The sequence below is a fragment of the Neodiprion lecontei genome, chromosome 4 (genome assembly GCF_021901455.1).
Source record: "Neodiprion lecontei isolate iyNeoLeco1 chromosome 4, iyNeoLeco1.1, whole genome shotgun sequence".
NCBI classification, from domain to species: Eukaryota; Metazoa; Arthropoda; class Insecta; order Hymenoptera; family Diprionidae; genus Neodiprion; species Neodiprion lecontei.
The window spans coordinates 8,452,413-8,474,360 of record NC_060263.1 but is presented as its reverse complement, the minus strand read 5'-3'; the positions used below and the strand labels follow the sequence as shown (position 1 = coordinate 8,474,360).

The 21,948-nt window shown below is 38.9% G+C and overlaps 4 protein-coding genes across 7 annotated transcripts in view; all 4 read left to right on the top strand.

Moving 5' to 3' along the window:
• The window catches only part of LOC107227881 (protein artichoke), a 121,854-nt gene that overhangs the window by 76,673 nt on the left and 23,233 nt on the right, over nucleotides 1-21,948 (top strand). The window lies entirely within an intron of this gene.
• On the top strand, nucleotides 1,729-2,596 carry LOC107217179. The gene has a single exon (XM_015654584.2). The coding sequence runs from the start codon at nucleotides 1,907-1,909 to the stop codon at nucleotides 2,558-2,560; it is 654 nt and encodes a 217-aa protein (XP_015510070.2). The 5' UTR covers nucleotides 1,729-1,906; the 3' UTR covers nucleotides 2,561-2,596.
• Nucleotides 2,605-4,173, top strand: LOC124293902. Its single transcript, XM_046736814.1, has one exon. It carries the CDS (start codon nucleotides 2,605-2,607, stop codon nucleotides 4,171-4,173), a length of 1,569 nt encoding a protein of 522 aa, XP_046592770.1.
• LOC107217180 lies at nucleotides 4,255-6,879 on the top strand. Its single transcript, XM_046736812.1, has 2 exons — nucleotides 4,255-6,127; nucleotides 6,299-6,879. The coding sequence occupies exons 1-2, from the start codon at nucleotides 4,255-4,257 to the stop codon at nucleotides 6,877-6,879; spliced, it is 2,454 nt and encodes an 817-aa protein (XP_046592768.1).

Sequence of the window (21,948 nt, the reverse complement as noted above, 5' to 3'; positions counted from 1 at the left end):
GCTATACGTTTGGGCAGATTACAGATCTGTCATCGTTTGTAGAACCGAAGTAACAGTTGGCTCACAAGTGACCGTACCACTATACCTTCTGAACAGATTACGTGTCAAACGTGCAAACTATTCGTCTGCTTCAATACTGTATGTTAATAAAGCTCTTTGTTAAAAAGAAAGTAAAAAAAAATAAGTGTGTGCATCATTCCAAAACATAATTGGCGCCCAACAGCTAGCGAACTCATGTGGGGTAAAGTGATTGTTATCAATCGACTGAGCGTCGCGTGAATAAAGCAAAACTTGCAAAGTATTCGAGGCGTACAAGGCGGCAGCCATGACAGGCATTGTCGACCAGCATCGACCGGCCACGCGAAGGTCGAGCCACGAAAACGTCGCGAAAACGTCATGTCTCTTAATCGCGGAAGTGAACAGTTCTTAATCAGCATCGAGTCAATAAAACAATGAAGAAACATTGCGGGTGCGAATTTTCGCACAATAGATAAAGACAGTACCAATGAAATTGGGACGAAAAACGAATTATTTCGGTTGAGACGAAATACAAGCAAGTGTGTAAAAAACAAACGAACGTCGACGACGTACGAAAAAAATACTGTACCTTCACAAGGCCTGCTCAAAGCGATAAGTGAAGTTTCAAGAATGTGTTTTTATTTTAAAATAAGTAGCAAATTATGTAATTATTATCATTTATGTGCACTCTCATGGTGTGTAACCGTTATTTTGAATCTCTGTAATAAAAAAACGGTGAAAAACACATTCCTGAAACTTCACTTATCGCTTTGAGCAGGCCTTGTGAAGGTACAGTATTTTTTTCAGATTCTTCAATCATGTCCTACATCGTGAAAATGACTCTAAAATAACGCTGCGACGCCACCGCGGGGTAGCGGTGGACGGCAACCGGCCGCCCGCCATTACGTAGAGACTCGGCGCACCGCAATTTCATGCGCATCGACACCTTTAATGATTTTTTACTCAAAAACGAAGAAAAACACCTCTCTGGAATTAATTCACAGGTTGTAGTACAGTTCAAGAAACATGTCAAAATTTAAAAAAAATTTTTTATTGCGTCAGTCACTGTTTTAAAAATCTTTGAAAAATTAATTGTTAAATAAACAATTGATAACAACTTGTTTTTACCATTTCGTATTTTTTTCTAAATTCTATGGAGCTTTCCGCGTAATTTGAAAAAAAAAATATATTGTATCTAATTTTTTGCCAAAGTTATGAATTTTTGAAAAAAATGGGAGTCTAATTTGTTATTGTTAATAAAAAATCGAATTTTACATTATGAGATTCGCGCTTTGGCACAAAAATCTAACTCCCGCTATACAATCCACATGCCAAATTAAAAAAATATTTGAGAGACGACTGATCCGGTTGACGCGGAATAACCCATACTCAAGCAGGGATTGTAACAACGACCATCGGACAACGAGTCGTAAATATTGACAACGAGACGCAGCCGTGCGTCACTCAGCGACATCGAAGGTTCGCGCGAAGAAGATCGAGCACAACAACAACAGCCCAGCAATCCAGGAATTCGAGCAGAGAAACGTCAAGCAACACGGTACAAGGTTAGTGAGTTCTCTATTTTCCTTTTCCCTTTCCTTGATTCGATTTTCAAAAACGGGGAAGAAAGATGTCAAAATTGAAAAAGTTGACGATGGCCAGAGCCACAATAAAAGGCCATCTGACTCGCTTAGGCAACGCTGTTACTGAGGACATAACAGTAGCAGAGGCGCGTTTCAGACAGCAGCGACTTGAGGAAATTTGGCGCAAATTTGGGGAAATTCAAGAAGAAATAATCGAGCAAAAGTTATTGAACATTAATTCCGGTGAAGAGGAGGAAAGAGAGGGAAAAGTGGAGCAGATTCAAAAAGATTCTGATTCAGAGTGCATGATTTTCGAGACAGATTATTATGCGATAGCGACAAGACTTCAGAGTGTAACAAACGCCCAACAACAATACGAGCAGCAGCTCGTTCAGCAAGTAATCGCACAACAACCGCCGCAAAATCCAGACGGTGCCGGTATTCAACGAGCTGAACAGCAACGGATTGATATAAAACTTCCGGTTTTAGCCTTACCAGAGTTTAAAGGCGATTTTAACGAATGGCTTCTTTTCAAAGACGCCTTTCAGTCCATGATTCATGACAATGTTAGTCTCTCAGCAATACAAAAATTTCAGTATTTGAGAAGCGCGCTGAAAGAGGAAGCGTTACAGGTTATCGGCGGATTAGATACATCAGCAGAAAACTATGTAAACGCATGGGAATTATTAAAAAATAACTATGAAAATACAAAGCTACTCGTGAATACGCATTTAAATAAATTGCTCGATTTTCCCGCGGTCGCGAAAGATAAGCCGGCGACGATGAGGCAACTAATAGTTCATATTCGCACACACTTAAAGGCTCTGAGGACACAACGACTTCCGGTGGAGCATTGGGACGATTTGCTAATACACATGGTCAAATCCAAGCTCGCCTACAATGCTCAAAGGGACTGGGAAGAGGAAGCCAATAGAAATAGACAGGGAAAAAAAGTTTAGAAGAATTCCTAATGTTTTTGACCGATAGAAGTCGCACTATCGAAATGATTGACCGAGGAAAGAACAAAACCGAGACAACAAGACCGCCGGCACCAAGAAAGCCAGCGAACTCGGTATCGGTAGCAACTGCAACACAACAATCTTGTCCAGTATGCAGTAACGCGCATGGAGTATTCAAGTGTTCTGACTTTTTGCAAATGTCGATCTCGGATAGAATACAAGGAGCAGAAAAGAAGAAAATCTGTCTGAATTGTTTGAGTAAAGGGCATTTTTCTGCAAATTGCAGATCTTCGGGTTGTGAAAGGTGCCAGAAAAAACACAACACACTTTTACATATTGAGCAGCATGAAATCACGACGACGAGTCAGAAAGGTAACGAAGCTCCTAATAATTCAGTCGTAACGCTGTGCGCAAAAGAAGAACAACCAAATTTACCGACATCAGCAGTCGTGAATGTCGTTCGAAAGCCAAGCAAGCAGATTATCTTATCAACAGCTCAAGTTCATATAGACGACGAAGACGGTATTCCACAGAGTTGTCGTCTCTTGCTGGATCCAGGCTCGAAATCGAACATCATCACCGATGATCTCGTGCGTAGGCTCAAACTTCGATGCCGGAAACAGAACGAATTCGTTACAGGAATAAATCAGGTACAAACACACATTGCAAAGATCGTCGATGTAAAAATTACGTCGATGCACACCGATTATACAGCAAACATCGTATGTCTGGTTTTGCCAAATATCACAGAGAGATTGCCGCAGCTAAAACTAGACAAAGGGTTAATATCCTTACCGGAAGGACTGAAACTTGCCGATCCTTCGTTTCACGAGCCAGGGACAATCGATCTCCTCGTGGGAGCAGGGTTATTTTGGCAACTACTGTGTGCAGATTCAATCAAACAACAGAAAGGGGTACCGAGGCTTCAAAACACTCTTCTGGGTTGGATTGTTGGAGGAGAGCTCATCGACGCGGCTTCAAAGAAACCTTCGCGATTCTGTGGATTAATAACTAACACGGCCCTTCAAGCACAGTTGGAAAGATTCTGGAATCAGGAAGAATCTCGAGAAACAAGAAATTACACAAGAGAAGAAGCAGAGTGCGAACGACAATTCATGAATACATTAAAACGGGATAGCGATGGAAAGTTTATAGCAGCGTTGCCGCAGAAATCTGATGTCAAACTCGGTGAATCTGTGAGCCAAGCAAAACGTCGACTGGCCACTCTTGAAAGACGGCTCAAGTCTAATCCACAAATCAAAGCAGAATACGCTCAATTCCTGCAAGATTACGAACAACAAGGTCACATGTCACTCGCACCAGATGTAACATCGGCAAGGACGGAAGACACATTTGTCTTGCCGCATCAGCCAGTGATACGCCCGGAAAGTATCACGACGAAACTACGTGTCGTTTTTGATGCGTCAGCGAAAATCTCCCTCGGAACATCGCTGAATGACAAGCTCTTAATAGGACCGAATCTTCAAAAGGATTTGTTCGAAATTATTCTGCGGTTTAGATCGCATAAAGTCGTGCTAACAGCAGACATAACAGCCATGTTTCGACAGATTCGCGTTCGAGAGGAAGATCGCGGATTACAAACAATCTTGTGAAGATCGGACGTATCACAACCAATTCAAACGTATCAGTTGAACACCGTAACGTACGGCACAGCTCCAGCACCCTTTCTAGCGATGCGATGCTTACGGCAGCTCGCAGCGGAGGACTCTAAATATCCTCAAGCAGCAAAAACGATTGAGGAAGACTTTTACATGGATGACGTGTTGACCGGTGCGGAAACAATCGAAAAAGCGGTCTCTTTGCAGCAACAAGTCTCCAAAATCCTTCAACGAGGACAGTTCCAGCTCCGAAAATGGCGCTCGAACGACGATCGAGCGTTAGTAAATTTATCACACGATTCTGAGGCAGACAGTCTGTTCAAACTCGACAAGGAAGGAGCTCTAAAAACTTGGGGCCTTCTGTGGGACGCGAAAACTGACATCATGCAATATAGCGTGACAATTGATGAATCGACAAAAATATCAAAGAGACTCGTGCTGTCCAAGATTGCTCAAATATTTGACCCTTTGGGTTTATTGGGTTCTATACTAATTAACGCAAAGTGTATAATGCAGCAGATCTGGCAATTGCAAACCGGTTGGGATGAGAATTTACCGCCGCAGCTTCAAAACACCCGGGATGAATACTACAACTCGTTACCTAAAATAAACAAGATACGCATACCGAGAAATATAAATCCGGGAAACGACAGCGGAAAATTCGATCTGATTGGATTCGGAGACGCTTCTGCAAAGGCGTATGGAGCTTGCCTCTATGCAGTGTCAAGGAATTCAAAGGGTAAAACGAATTCACATTTGATATGCTCAAAAGGTAGAGTAGCCCCGTTGAAAATAATTTCGCTACCGAAACTCGAACTTAACGCAGCGCTCGTACTTGCAAAACTGTGTCATGCAGCGACGCAAGCATTCTCACAAAAAATACAAGGCATTTATCTGTGGAGCGACTCGACGGTCACACTAAGTTGGATAGCTTCATCACCGAATCTTCGGAAAATATACGTGGCTAACAGAGTGACAAAAATTCAAAATTTAACACGCAATGCGGTATGGCTTCATGTCCCGTCGGAGCATAATCCCGCAGACTTAATATCGAGAGGCATGACGGTCGAAGATTGGGAGACAAGAGACTTGTGGTGGCACGGGTCTCCTTGGCTAAAAACCGGAGAGTGGCCCGAACAAAAAACCATCAACATCGATACATCCGAGATGAAACCATCGGTTGTACTCATCTCATCAAAAAGCACGAGTGACGTGCTGAGGATATTTTCAACATACGGAAAGCTTGAGAGAGTGTTAGCTTACTGCATTAGATTCAGATTCAACGCCTTGGGCCCAAAACAGAGTGGATCTTTGACAGTGGAGGAGCTCGAGCACGCCGAAAAGGCGATAGTGAAAATGACTCAGAGAGAATCATTCTTTCCGGAATACAATGCATTGAAGCAGGGTGAACAAGTCCCAAAGGGCAGTAAGCTTGCCGCTCTCAGCCCTTTCTTAGACAAAGAGGGAATTATTCGAGTGAGAGGTAGACTGTCAAGCGCTAACATTCCCGAAACACAAAAATATCGGATTATTTTACCAGATCGTCATCACGTAACGAAGGTAATCATGAGAAAGGAGCATCTACGTTTACACCATTGCGGACCGGAGCAACTATTACATTCTATTCGACAAAGATACTGGGCTCTATCTGGATGGCGAGAAGCTCGAAAGGTCACAAGCAATTGTATCCAGTGTTATCGAAGTAGACCGAAGGTACCGGATGTTATGATGGGCGATCTGCCGACTGAACGTGTTCGAGGTTCTCTGAAGCCATTCACTAATGCAGGCGTGGATTACGCGGGACCATTGCAAGTTCGAGAAAGTCGGAGACGAGGTAGAGTCCCTACAACAAAAGCTTGGATCGCGGTTTTCACATGTCTCGCAACAAGGGCTGTGCACTTAGAACTCGTGACGGAGATGACAACAGAAGCATTCCTATCAACACTACGTAGATTCGTGGCCCGAAGAGGAATTTGTTCGACTATGATATCCGATAATGGAACAAACTTCGTGGGAGCAGCAAGGGAGTTGAAATAATTATACGCATTCTTGGAGAGCGAAAAGCAAACTATATCGGATCACCTAGCTCAGCAACGTATCGACTGGAAATTCATTCCAGTCCGATCTCCACACTTCGGCGGATTATGGGAGGCGGCCGTGAAGTGCACCAAAAAACACTTAAATACGGTCACGAAAGGTCTAGTCTTTACGTTTGAGCAGTATTACACACTTCTTGTTGAAATCGAATCAATCCTCAATTCCCGTCCACTCACACCTCTTTCGAGCAATCCTAACGACATAACAGCATTGACCCCTTCCCATTTCCTAGTAGGGGACTCACTCTTGTTACCAACAGAACACAACTACTTGAAAGTTCCCGATAATAGATTGTCTCGTTGGCAACACTTGCAAAAAGTGAAGCAGCACTTTTGGAACCGATGGTACCAGGAGTATCTTTCGGAATTGCAAAAACGCCAGAAATGGCATTTCAACCACAGCAACTTAAAGGTGGGAACTCTGGTTCTGCTCAAAGAAGAGAACCTTCCACCACTCCAATGGCTTCTTGGTCGAGTCGTTGAAGTACATGCGGGAGCAGACAATATCGTCCGAGTAGCTACGGTTCGAACGTCAACCGGTCTGTTCAAGAGAGCAGTAAAAAAGCTCTGCCCCTTGCCAGTGGAAGAAGAGGACAAATTCTAATCATTAGCGTAAAAGTAACTTTAAACAAAGAAAAGTTGAATTTCCAAATTTTTATTTTTTTTTATTCTTTTATTTTATTGCTAATTTTAATCTTTCGAAACAAAATGACATTCGAAAGCATCGTTGAATCATTTACTTGATATTAATTATCTAATTTCTTTCTTTTCACATTTTCTAATAATTACTTTCACAACAATTATATCTATTTAAAAGACCTTTTTTCAAGGGAGGCGGGATGTTCCTGACTACAGCGGCGCCGTGGCCAATAAGATAAATATAAAACGAAACGAGAGGGAGTCAGTCGCAATATGGCGAAAGGACGAGATGTACGTTAATAAAGCTCTTTGTTAAAAAGAAAGTAAAAAAAAATAACTGTGTGCATCATTCCAAAACACATACTTACGGATTATTACCTTTGGACATGTTGCATTTCCTGTGCAGGTTTTGCATCAGGTTGACATTGCAATGTCGAAATTCCTATTCTCACCTGATGCTGCATCTAGGAATTATGCACCGTACGTTATTGTGTTCCTGACTGTATATACTGTAAATTCTCGCGTATCCTATTGGAATCCTTGAACGTCCAGGATGTTTTATCAATTTCGGTCAAGTCCTGACTTCTTTCTACATCCAAATAGGTGTACTAACAAATTTCAACTTTTGTAACCATATGATACCCGATAAGATCCCATGAGTTAATTGAATTATCGAGTGAAATAGAATATTACTACATATGAAATTCAGTAAATTATCACGAAGTCTCTGTGAAATTTAATCAAGTCGTTGAGTCGTATCGAAGTACGACAGATTAACACGATGAAATTGTTACTGAAATTTTTCAAAGGCAATGGAGTAAAAATGTATTCAAACTTATAGTCGGTCATGCGACCGTGTGTATCACGGTTCAGAAATTCACTTGCGCAAACTTTTACGGCTGTATTATATACAACGTTATGGAATTAGGTTGGACATCGGCCGGGGAAATTAACTCGATAGGAAATTTTACGGTCGGCAGGAGAATATAAGCCAGGATATTGCGAGGGTCTATTAATCTGTTGAAATTTCATACCTGTATAAATATATGTATAATCCTGTGCAGAAAATAAGTGCATTCCGTGAAGTAGGTACAAAACGAGATACCGCATGGCAATTTTTCACCTTGTATCGTAGCGTTTTTCTCCATGTACTTTACGATACTCGCAGCCTTTATGGCAGCTGCAGGACGAGCTGATACCCACACAACCTCGCAGGTCCTAACTATAAAAAATCGCAGCACCATCCAATGAAGCTTGCTCGTAAATAAAAATATTTTGAAATTACTTGCAGTTCGTTCAATGACTTATACAGGTATATATACATATATGTATACGTGTGTAGATAGGTGCGTATCAAAAAACGCGAACACCGAGCTGCCGGATTATTTTTTCATATCAATTCCCTTCGCCTCTGGAACGAGGGAGCTGGAACTTTCCTCTCAGCTTATACACAGTCGTTCGCTTTATACCCAACAAGTACATCGATCGGCATAGAAAACCTCTCCGCTATACAATATTCGTCTCCCAATATTTGTTGGACCATTTTTTATTTTTTATTTCGATTTTTTTTTTTTTTTTATTTACTGTTGTTTCTTCCCTCTTTTTCTTTTTATTTGTTTATGTTCTTTACCTCCCGGTAGAGCTTGAGCACCATCCCAGAATACACAAACCCGCACGTTGGACACGCTTCTCCGGCTTTTGGGTTCAAATTGAACAGTTCACTTAGCCGATCCTATACATCGATGTATGAGCTTATCTTCAAGGTTTACCGCGTATAAAAGCTATCGGTGCAACGTGCCGCTTCACGAGGTCTCATCATTTTTATCTACGTCGCAGGTGGCCAAGGTTGGGGAGTTACCAAAGCTTCCAGACAGTTGAACATTTTTTTGTTAATATCGACAAAACCCACAGTCCGTGTATTTCACGGACGCAAGCTTCTGAGCTCGTCAAAATTTACATGCAAACAAATTTTCATTGGAATGAGAAAATTTCTGTTAACTCTATGCGAAGATTCGTGTAAGTCTTTTAGGGGGACTAGAACGTCGGAAAATCTTTCATTTTTTTTTTTTTTTTTTTCGAAAGTGACATCCTTTCAGAGTAGTTTGGCTTTTCAATTTTTGAAAAAATTGGAAAATTGTAGATTCGCCAACTGAAAACGTGAATCATTGCATTGATATGGAAAAACAATAAAAAGAAAGCCGAATTGGTCAAAAAAAAAAATAAAAAATCATAGAGCAACAGAGGATTGAAGAGGATGCTGCAATAAAAACTTCGTTTTACAAAGCAGGGAACCTTTGATCGTCGTCAGCGCTGTTAATCGTTACGAAAAGGTACCAAAAGTTTAAGAGCGTTTTTCTCCCATTTAATTTTTTTTTTTTTTAGTATTTTTGCACGATTTATCGAGAACGGAGCTTCTGATCGATTTGAAATTTAAACAGAAGGTTCATCACGTGCGTCATTTTCAGGCTATGCTCGGAAGTTGTCGAGAAAACTTGAGTTTCTTAATTATTAATTAACGAAGCTTCGAACTCTAGTAGAGAATCGATATTTTCAGGAAAATGGTCGAATTTTATTTATTTTTTTATCCTAGTATGGGCCGAAAACTATAAATCTTCGGAGCACTCTCGTAATACTTGACCGAAATCGTTCCAGTAGAACTCGAAACATCGCTGCAAAATTAAGCGTATGTAAAAAAAATTATCCTACTTTTGACCCCACATCCCGTCGATATTATTAATTTTATGTGATTGAAACAACTTATTTCATACCATTCAAACCATTAATAAACATTGCGCAGAATAAATTTTTTTTAGTGGTATCCGTTTGTTCTTAATTAATTCCCTTAGTGCATTTTCGGCATGTACATAAAATAGTCGAAAATCTTCAACTTTGCAGTAAATCTGAAACTTTAGTATAGAATTATATTTTCTACAGTCTTCCACGATAACTTGAGATATGGTGCTTTTTTTCGAAAAGCCACTCGGGTATGGGTGGAGCGCTAAGCGACGAGAAGGTCTTTTGATCAAAAATGACGAAGCTAGTAGAAGCGGTTCATGTTATTTCGCGAGAAGGAATCCGAGGATTTGCATCAAAAGAAGCCAGGGATTGCTTGTACACTTCGATGCGGAATAATTCTGGATTCGGGATGTTTTCTTTTCGCATTTCATATTTATCCAAGGGCTGAGCGTCTCTGAGGGAGGGAATAATATCGGGATAGAGCCAAGAAAATACGTAGGTGTTCTTGCCAGGGGTGCTGCTGGGAAACATCGCCCCGCTTCTTGCAACACGTGCTTTTCCCGCGACAACTTTATCGCCTAGCTCCTCTCTTCCGATGGGTGATTGAATATTGGGAGACTGAAGACGTGTGGGACCTATTTTCCTTGCGCCCCTAGAAATCCGACAGACTCCTCACGCTTCTTGAATACACAAGATATTCAGGAAATATTTTCACCCTGCAAGAAATATGCACGGATGACTGGATATTCATGATTATAAAGGGATGGAAACTTTTCAAGCGACCTACTTGTATTTCCACTCTCTCTCTCTCTCTCTCTCTCTCTCTCTCTCTCTCTCTATATATATATATATATATATCTCTACTGCACTCAAGGTAGTAATGAACTTGAGAATTAATTGAACGGTTTAAGTACAACACCGAGATAATATTACAGAATATTTCAATTACTGTAGGATTTTTCATCTACAGTTATAATCACATGCAAAAGTTAGGTGTCTAACGTTTCACGTTCAAGCAATAACGCATAAAAGAATACAATTTCAACAATCAAGTTGAACGTTTTGGAATTACTTGAATCCAAATAAGTAACAGCGAGTTGTAATACATTTTAAACAAAAGGTCACGTACAAAATTCAAAAAAATTTCAATCCAATCGATCCAGCTGTTTTTTTCTTTTTTTTTTTGGGTGGGGGGGGGGGGGAATTCGAAATATACATAACCGGAAGTAGTGTAAGATCTGTGAAGCTGTAGAGTTTAAAAGCTTCGTAACACGACGTCTCTACCGAACACTTGATGCGTAACTACAGTTTATCGCATTACATCATTCGCGATAAGTTGTACATTTTTTTTTCATCGCCTGATCTCGGAAATGTACGGTAAGAAGCTCAAACTGCAGCGTACCGAGTAAGTAGGTAATGCGGTGAAGAAATATCGTGCCGCGTTACCAAATCCTCTCTAACCATCCGTTAAGATCGATACACTCTGCAGGGAGGATTGCAATTTCGAAGCGCGCAGGAAAGGTTGGATCATATAAAAACATACCGAGTAAGATGGGTGCCTGTGTATGCGATATTTTCACTCTCAGAACCCAAAGAGAGAGAGAGAGAGAGAGTGAGAGAGAGAAATTTGGAGGAAGAAAAGAAAGGAGAGAGAAGCACGGAGACAGATCCGCGGTATCCGCAAGCTCAGCGGCAGTTGGCTGGTGGATTTTCCGGTGAGTTTCTCCTCCCTCGATCCGTTCTCGGTGAGTGGAAGGACGGGCGAATGGAGAGAAACCTAATCGAAAAACTAATACGATGGTAATCGAGCCAAGCCTAGAACGTAGTCTGTGGGATTTCGTAAACTGTATGGGAAAGCCTTGGGAGTTGGACTTGCAGCTAGGCTATACCCACCTATCCCACTTGCAGCCGATCGAAATTTATCCCACATCCAAACCGAACAGTAACTTCGAGCGAAGCTCAGGGACCCCGGCGAAATCTAGTCGAAGCTATTCCTTCAATAAGCGCACTTCAATATCGCACTTATCTAGGGATTTCTCGACCCGCCAATGTCGTTCGGTTCTATCACCTATGGCATCATCTATGGCAAAAATTACAAACACCTATCCGGAAAGTTTGGTGATATTTCGTGAAAATTTTCCAACAGAAAAAAACTAATATTTTATAACTACAATGAAGCTTTTTTGTACACTGAATTTTTTTTCAACCACGCTTAATCAAAACCTTCAAAACTTTTCGTACGAGAATCTCCAAAGGTATTTCAATTTCCTGAAGAATTCAGTAAATAATCAGACTAACTTTTTCCTTTGTGTTCCTCAGTCTTCTGGTAGAGCGATATGAAACTTGACACAAAACTTCAAAAAACAGTGAAACGGCGTTGTGTAAGCGACTGCAAAACGTTAATACTTACGGGGTGGTCGATATCATTACTTATACGATATGGGATACAGGTCACAATAATGGAAATTTCTTTGCACACTCTTCCGAAAACTGAAGGTAAAGCTGGGTAAATAATTTTTTTCTGCTCTGTGGGCTTTCTGACAATCAAAAAAAAAAGTTGAATCGAATTTGTTAAACGAAGTTGAGTCGAGCTTGAGGTATACAAAAAAATTTTATTTACAAAGTGCAAATTTTTTGCACACAAGGAACATTACACAGAAAGCGAAACGAAAGTAGACGGCGAAAGAGAACGTGAACCTGAAAACTACTTAAAGTGGCTAGTCGTGAATATTGAACTAGACTCTCTTCGATAAGCGTTATGCAGCCGACAACTAATAGCGGTCTCTGATGGCTAAACAATGCTAACCAATCGCCATAAGCTTGAACGTACAACCTGAAATATGCTTGCATGTTCAACTTGGTCCGTTATTAGGAGTGCGATAATCTCTTAATTCTAATACTCGTAACGTATATGAAAATAGTACGAGTTATTCAATATTTCAATCCAAAGTGACGGTAATTTCAGTTCGCGTTCATGTGAAGCATGGATCTTCGTATTATATATTCATTAGTAATATATAAAGAACAGTTTCATTCAATACAATACCGGCATATTTCATGCGGTGGGTTTTACATTAAATCATCTTAAAAGATGATTCAAAGAGCGCGCCTAACGAGCGCCACCTATAACGCCCTGTCGATAAGACAGATTACGATTCAACGAGATTGCCTTACTTGAACAGAACTCGTTCCTGTTTTTTTTTTCTCATCCTTTTCCTTATTTCCTTTATCTTCTACGATATCATAGCCGACGAATGCGTTCCGATACATTAGAGAGTAGTAAACAATCCTGAATTATCCCCGAGAGTACGTTGAATCGGCCACAAAATACCGCCAGGACTGTTTCTGTTAAGGTACCTCGGTACGCTTGTATACAGCTAGCAACTGTCGCGTTGTTTGTGCATTAAACTGCAGCCGGAAGACGTAAGGTACTTCTATATAATATAACGCGGGCAGGAATACCTGTATCCGGAAATTCGACCCATGGGTACAATTTCTATCGTTAGATACAACGACGCTGCAACATCAGCGTCGTAAACCGCGACACGCGGTTGCGGAGTTGCAGTGAGTTACGGCGATTAGTTATCACCACCGTAGAGTCTTCCTCTCTAGCTGTGTATCTTACTGCTGGTTATCTTCCGTTCCACCCCGAATGCATACTTTTCGTTTTTTCTTCCGGCTTGTTCTCCCTCCCTTCCTTTCTTCCTTCGCACATCTGCCACGGAGCTTCAACGTTGTCCCATAACAGGAATTTACGGTTGAGCTGGGTGTACGTATACGTGCATCTGTCTGTCCGCCTGCCCTCCCTCAGACTACAGGCCTCAAAATTATCCCGACGGGTTGGCGTAATTATCGTTTCCTCCACCGCTTTGTTGTATACCAGTTACCAAGTCTCTGGGCTCGACTCCAACATCCAGAAGGGCTGCTACTTCGTCAGCTTGACAATTCCAGCTGGCTTCAAGGCACCTGAACAAAAAATAAAGGAAGATTTCCCGACCCGGAAAATAACAGGCCGGAATTTGGACGATGTGTTTTGTTTAAATAATCGAATTTATAATGTTTTCAATTCGATAAAGATATTTTTTCACGAAGAATAAAGTACACTGATGATTTCCGTTAGTTACTTGATCGACAATCCTGCAAATAGGCAATTATAGAGTAGGTACAGCGCGTACATATACACGTTACCTTTGATTCACCGAACACCCGTTCGATGCATGCATGATGGTAATGCTACGCGAGTTCAAAAAGGTATTTGAAAAAATTTTGCTCGCCGTTGCACGTGAGGATCGAGCCGAAGGGGTTCAAGCATCCTGAAACTGACTTCGACGGCCTCGTTTGTTTCGTCCGTTTTATTTCTAGAGAGAAAGAAATGAATAAAAACTGATGTGGTATAGCGATTTCGAGAGCTTCTCTTTATACCTAGATTTTATGTCTCATCATTAACGATCAGCGTGCACCGGGTAATTACTCGCAATATCATTTCAGTTGGGAGAACTGCACGTTAAAAAGTTTAGACCGTATGACGATTCGAGCGTTACGGGGATAACGACTAAATTGTTTATGAACGAATTTTAATACCCATAGTTATAGGCATTTCAGCTGTGTGCAGAAAACTCTGATCTAGGTGGTTTCGAACTGTTTATACGTTCGTATACGCGAGGAAAGTTGAGCTCATTTATGGGAAATTAATCCTGACGTTTAGTTTATGCTAACAAGCTTTTTAGAGTCTATATTTATTTGTTCATTTTTATTGCGGCACTTTGGTCAAACGGTTTGAATGGTCGTGCAGGAAAAATAAACGATCAACGAGTGAAATATTCTCTCTCTATTCGCTCTTCTTACTCTGGGGAGATCTCGTGAATCGATCGTTTTCACAGTCGTGCAAATTTTACTGACTATTTAATACGAGTAATTTCGCTATGCAAAAAGGCATACACTGATTACAATTACAAAGATCATAAATTGATTACAACGATTACAAGGATTACAGAAATATTGCAAGGATTGCAGCGGTATTACAAAGGTTATAACAGGATTAAAAAAGATTACAAATGATTACGAGAAATTACAAAAATTGTGACGATTACAAAAGATTGCAGGAATTGCAGGGAGATTAAAAATATTACAGCAAGATTACAAGTGATACTAAAATTTCAAAAATGACGGGATGACGAGAAGCATACAGAAATTAAAAAGATCACAAAGATTACAGCAGATTACATAGAGATAACACAATAATAACACGGAATACACAAGATTACAAAGAATACATTAACCTGTGTACACCAGAGGCTCAATACATTGCAAAATTAAGGAAATTTGGGGATTGTTTTCATTTCTATTCATTCGCGAGTGTTTAAAATATAGACTCTTAGAGCTTATTCTAAATTTGGGTTTTTTTAAACTTGTTTTCCATAACTAACGCTTCCTATGTAGTTCCATATTTTTATACGATGACAACTGACTGACAAAATTTAATTTTCTACATTCACTACAAAATTGTAGTAGAATGAATGTCGCTACAAAACGGTTTGCACGCAGTTGTTTTTGGAATTATAAGAGAATGTACGGTACAATTACTAACTATTTCGTACAATATCTTACTGTGTTATTAATACTACACTTTCTGGTTATTACAAGATTAAATCCATCCGCTCACTTTTCTACATTTGTCGGTTGAATAAGGTCTTAATATCAATCATTTTTTGGCACCAACGTCAAACTCTTGCGACAGTTACAAGAAAATATAGCATCAATGACAATAATCGATCAAAATAGTATTAAACGCTAACTAAACGTTATCGTTATGGTCAGAAAACTCATTTTTATTTTATACCCAGAACTACATTTTTCGATTATAGTAGGAACTAAAAATACTTAAGGACTGTCAAATGTCTATCAATGTAATTTTTTGTTCTCTCTACGTTTCGTTATCGTGCAGATCACCTCATCTGTCAATTAAGTCTAACTAGATTAGCTTCATCGTCAGTCTGACATTTTAACGTTTTGAATCTATGTTTCATCACGTTTTCGTTTCAACACTTCAATCATCTCACTTCACGTCCCGTAAATTGATTCTTGAGTTGGCGAGTCGTTGTAACAGCCTCTGAAACATTTCGCGAAAGGCAGGGAGGTCAAGTTACGTGTTCGGAGTAGACATTCGGGGTATGTTTCCTCCGTTTTTTCTTCTCCTCCGATTGATAAATAAAATAGCGTCGTGGGGGCGAGATTCGATCGGCGTATCACTCAGGTTTTCGAAACTGGCATGCCACCCAGATCCTAGGCGTAAACAGGTTCTGCTTGCTCGCGGAAGGGACGAGAATCAGCGGCACGTTGGGGTCGACCTATATCACTTCTGCCCTCGCCCGAAGGTGTTTACTAGACTTAATCCAGCGCGTCGAGTGTTTTGTTGACTCTGGATAACCTCAGCGAAGGCACTTATCCACCCTGTCCGACCACCCCGTGTGTATTCGAAAATAGACCGCCTCTGACAGAGCTCGAATGGGATCCTCGAGATCAAATTAATAATAAACAATGCCCTTCCGAGAGAATCAACATCCACTTTACCCCGACGCTTCAAATTATTTTCAAGAAATACCGGAGGGTTGTAACTTATGCGCATGCGTTGATCACTCCACGTGTCGATACGAGAAAAAAAAAAGTGAAAATAACGTTTTTCTTGCTAAGAAAATTCGCTATTGAGTGAATTAGATACCCCAATACAATCTTGAATGTAATTGAAAATTTTTACTCTGTCATTCCGAATGGACAAAAAAAAATGTTCAATTTCTACATGGGATTCATTTCGAATGATTGAAAAAAATTACGAACAAGTATGATTGTGAGTCGATACGTAAAAAATTGAACGATTTCAGTTCGACTAAACGCAAGAGAAATTTAATTATATTTTCCAATTTCACTTGACGCATAATAATGTAAAATAATCTTGATAATTGGAGGTTAATTACTCATAAACTTTAATCAATGCATGAAAATAAAGTAAACACGAAACACGGAGTTCAATTTCTTTGGATTTAATTGTAACTACGAAGCAGAAAGTCGGGAATTGCGATCAAGTACTTTGCTTAATATATTATATGGAAATGAAGAAACTGAAAACAATGAAACAACATTAAATATAATATTTCTTCTAAATATTATCATTGAATATGTGTAACTTTCACCTCTTTACCATTAGTTCTGATACCAATTATATTTATACCACTTGTTTAGTATCTGGTACTTTTCAAAAATTTCCACAAGTCGATTATATGAAGGATTTCTTTCATAACTAGGTATACAGAGTCGAGATACGTTTGGCCTTAGGAAGAATATTGAAATCTGCAAATAAGTTTTGGATAAGATTGTATGTACTCGATAAATTTGAAACGAAACAATTCCACTTCTAATCGCTTTGTGAATTACAATTTAGAATGCGCAAGCTTGTAAAATCGTCGCCATTATTTTCCCGGAAAGGGGAAATTTACATTTGGCAGGACAAAACAAAGTTTACATTCACTTTGCTGCGATACGTTTGTGATGGGAATTGTCAAGCCTGGTTCGGAGAGTTTATCTTATATTGATTTGAAGTAGTTAGTTGTTGACTTATAATCCATCAGAAGCTGCGGCTACGCTGTAAGTGGAGGACTGATGTAAGTGGAGTCACGACACCCAACCACTTCAGATACCCAAAGTGGCCTTAGAGCCTGGCACTCGTAAATGGCGCGAACCATAACTCTCGTCGATTAACCTCTTGGGACATAATAAGAAGTCATTAAAAAACGCCAACTTGAAGTTGCCGCGACGCGCCTCCGAACTATTATTAAACACTCGCCTCGAGTGTCTGAAGTTACGCACAGAAATCTTTTTACTGCATGATTCTGACACTCGGCTTATACAAATAAAACAATTAAATTGCTCCGTTGTCTTGTACGTTGAATCTTGAATACGAAGTACAAAAACGGATTGCAGAAATTTTTTTGACAGAGCATAATTCGGGGCATGCACAGGAGACTCGATTTATTGAACTTCAAATTTGGTTCCGAACTCTATGCCCGAATTGTAGTCTCTCAAAAACTGCTACAAGTGAACGGAATATGTTTGTTAATTATTTTCAAACGTAATAACGAAAACGCAATTTTTTTTAGCATCCTGAATTAATAGACCACAAATTGAGAAATGAAGATGCTGTGAACTCCATAGAAAGCTCAAAATGTATTAACCAACAGACACATTTGATTTTCAACTCTGTGCACAGGTCGTGTAGACAGTTTCTAGACTGGATCAAACAAAAATTCCTGGAAATGAATTCTGTGTCTCCAAATTTATTAAAAAATAGAGAAAGAAGAATGCAAAGTGGAACGCATTTTTGCTAATGGAAGTTTGATGGTGAAAAAAAATCAAAAATAATTGTTTCACGGTGAATTTGCTTGCTTGGGATAAAACGTTGATTATATTTTATTCGTTATACGAAGAAAATATTGCAGACGAAATTAATTAACCCTCGTTGTTTTAAGCTGGATTAATTATCGATTAGTTATTTCAACCTGTAACGGAAATTTAATTCCAATATCAGGTCTCTAAGGTAAAATTATTTTTCCTAAGATTACTAAATGATTGATTAATTATGGTAATTCAAAAATTTATCATTTCGGCATAATTAATGCGTGCCACACAAATCAGTTGCGGCATCAGACAACAAAAAAGAAAGATACCGTTGTTGACGATCGGCTCATTTGATGGTGTTTCATCGCGATTGATTGAGTTGTGCTAATTCTTCTAGATAAATGTATAGAAACTCATCCTAATTCTCTTGCAAGAAAGGATTCTTGGCGCCTCGCAGAAAATATCTTGCCACTTCAAAATGGTATTCTATTCGCAACTCGACCATAATCTTAACTTTTTTGATTTAAAAAGCGGGACGACAGTAGCATATTATTCCCTCTTAACGCATTTGCGGGAAATATGAGGTCATCGACTTTATTCCCTTGTTACATAATGTGGCATTGCAGATTCAAGATATTATTTGTTTACGGTAACCAATTAGTAGTACCTGACTCTCATGATTTAGTAAATTTCACTATATTTTATCCACCAAAGAGATTCAGCAAACTGTATGAAACAATTTTCTTGAATCCACTAGAATCTGTTTCATTTCAATAATACGATGAAGAAATCAGTGTAATGTCACAAAAATTATCAAACGACAATCACTACTTCATATTAAAAAGTTTATTTTATTGTAACCACTAGCAAGGTGCATGTTTGTGTTCGTTGGGTGAAGGGAGTCGCGGTTGTAGGTTCGTGCGAATGAATAGACGCCTTTCGTTCACTCTCCGCGCTAATTGTAAGCGCACGTAATTCCTCGGTTCTCTTGCGATTTCAAACGAAGAGGCGAGAGGCTCTCCAGGAGGCGTAGCTGCTCCGCGGGTAATGAGGTTATTGCGACTTTTCTAATTATTCAAAGTTAAGCTCGTTAACTCGGCGACTTTACTTCTGCCCAGCGATACACCTCCGAGGGTACATAGTAGTCGCCTCGTTTCAAATACAAAACTAACATTTCAAACAAGTTTTCCTCCGGAGGGACGGAAATATACACAGGCGCGCACACCAGTCGGCATTCCAACCAAACACGACCCACCTTTGGCGCTTAAACCCATTTTATTTCATTTATTATGCTATAATTTTTTACACCCGGTAATGTAATGGCAAATATTTATTTAAAATACGAGCAGATGAAAACTATCCTAATACTTTCAAAAAAAGAACACTTCAATTTAAGGAGAGGTTTTCTCGCACAGAAATAACATCAAGAAACAGTTTTCTTTTATCAGTATTAAATAAAGAACTAGTGACTATATTTTATTTTTGTTTCGTAGATTCTCCCTTTTTCTTTTCGTTGTAAACATAAAAATGGTACTTAAAATTGTATACTTGAAAAAAGAAATCATTCATTCGTCCATTCGATTATTCATACCTATAATTTATTAACTGTTTTTAAAAGTATACAACGTTTAAATTGTAAAGCGTGAATTGCCTTTCTTATCATTTTTTTTTTTTTACCACTTTACATTATCGCTCTGTGTTTCTTTTATATTACATTAATTGCAAAACTGCCCTTCTTGATTTTCCTTTTGAACTAAAGTTTTCTTCATAATACCGTAACTTCCAACAAATTACGTTGTGAAGATCTTTGGCTCATGGCGTTAAAATGATAGCGACTTGTTCACTTCGAAGTGAGGATACACGTTGCTTCAGTCTCGTAGATAGATCAATGGATTTTCGCAGTAATTTGATGTTCTTTCTTTACACTAATCAATTTACTCATAGAATCTTGGTGAAGATGTATTATTTTCGAGTTTACATGAGATCAATACAATTATTATTAAATTTCTTAGAAATGCATTATTGATAAAAGAAAATTGGCCCGTCGTGCTCCGTAGATAGTTTGGTCGAGAGAGAGAAACTGGTCGAATTATGCTAAGACGGACTGAAACACGCCAGAAGATTGACACTGAGAGTTAAATTTCATCTCAGTATTGTTTTAATTTCAGGCGAGCATGGTTGAATCGTTACAGTATATTTGAGCTGCTGTGGTAGAATTTCTAAATCGAAAAGCGATGAGTCAAAGGAAATGTAAGACAGGGTGGCCACACATCTGGACAAACTCAAATTATCGGGGAATTTTGAATTTCATCATGAAAAAGACTGAAAATATCAATTTTCTATCATAAAAGTTAGAAATAATTTTTTGAAGTAACATGTTTATGGTTTAAATTGACATTTTTGTACATTTTGTTTTTCTGAAATTCGAATTGAATTTGAACCGAATATAGAGTTAATAAGCTGAACGATTTGGGTTTTTGTAATTCACCAGAAGTGGGAAATCGTCAAGGAAAACTAGGATTCAGGTCCTAGAAGACCTAGAAATGTCATGGAATTTTTTTCCCAGAAATTTGTGACCACCCTGGTCAGAAAAATCATACTTCGTGAAGAAATAGACAAAATTACATAAATGCTTCAGTGATTGGCTTAAAATAAATCGTTTCCACGCGGAGAATTTTTCAAACATTTTTCCAATAACTCAACCCTTCAACGTTAATTAGCCAAATTCCGTTGAAGACATTTCTTTTTATTTTTCACTGTGTTGCAGTACATTTTTTCGAAAAGCTTCGTATTTGAATTTTATGAAGCCATGCAAACAAACCTTTTTTTTATTTCCGTAAGTACACTCTGGGTTACCAATTTGAGTATTCATTTTATAGTTGGATTCGGTGATCGGAGATTAAAACCAATTGAAACTAGACTCGAAAAAATGATGTCACGAAAATTATTTACAATAAAAATATGAAGAGAATAGTGACGGTTATAAATTCGATCCCTGCAAATAGAACCGTATCGACGTGTCAGCGAAAAAATTACGGGTGGCTAAGGTCAGAAGTTTATTACATATTTATTACGCAGCGTATTACATCAAAAGTGAATTATTTTTTTACGGTAATCATTCTCTCTGAGAATTTTTTTTCGTTGGAATCTCATGAAAATACGAACCCCCAAAATTTCTTGCGGCTATTATCGTCATAACAACACTATCCAAGTAATTTGTGTAATACATTAGCATCTGTAAATATAATGTGACGTGATAAAGAAGAATTTACCAAGCGAAAAGGAAAAGCGAATGAATCTTTCCGCCGATTATCGAACCTCCCAGTAGCTCCATGAATTATATTTCACGGTGGAAGACGTTAGTAAATTGGCTTTTTAGGATCAGCGGGAGCCAAATTTGTCATATGAAAATTATGCGTATTATTTGTGGCTATCGCCAGACGCCAAGTAGGCTCAATGGCTGCGTAAGAATTGGATTCGACGTTACAATTTCCTGGCCTTGATCGTATTACGCATGATTGATTGTTCGTTGAAAATTGTGCTATATGTTTACTTTAACAATGCTCGAACAATGCTTTCACTGTTTCGTTGCTTCGATCAGCAAAGTCGTTTCGGTAAAAGAAAAGCAAGGTCTCTGTCACTTTTCAATTATACGACTTATGTTCAATAAGTGCTTTTGACTTTGTAATAATAAATGTTTTTTTTCTCGAAAAAAATGGCGAAATTCCGATACGCAAATATCAGCACTTTTCGAGAGACTGAAATTCAGGATCCAGTTACACTGGACGTTTCATACAAAACTAAACATATGAATCTAAATTAAATGAGTTGTAATTGAAATTGGCGAAACAGTAATTACGGCCTGACATTAAGAATATGATAAGGTATCGAAATATTTTTAAATCGAAAA

Coding starts and splice junctions, on each gene's coding strand:
- LOC107217179 (XM_015654584.2), top strand. CDS start 1,907: ATGATTTTCGAGACAGATTATTATGCGATAGCGACAAGACTTCAGAGT.
- LOC107217180 (XM_046736812.1), top strand. CDS start 4,255: ATGCGATGCTTACGGCAGCTCGCAGCGGAGGACTCTAAATATCCTCAA. Junction 6,128..6,298: donor AGCATTCCTATCAACACTAC/GTAGATTCGTGG, acceptor AATTCATTCCAG/TCCGATCTCCACACTTCGGC.
- LOC124293902 (XM_046736814.1), top strand. CDS start 2,605: ATGATTGACCGAGGAAAGAACAAAACCGAGACAACAAGACCGCCGGCA.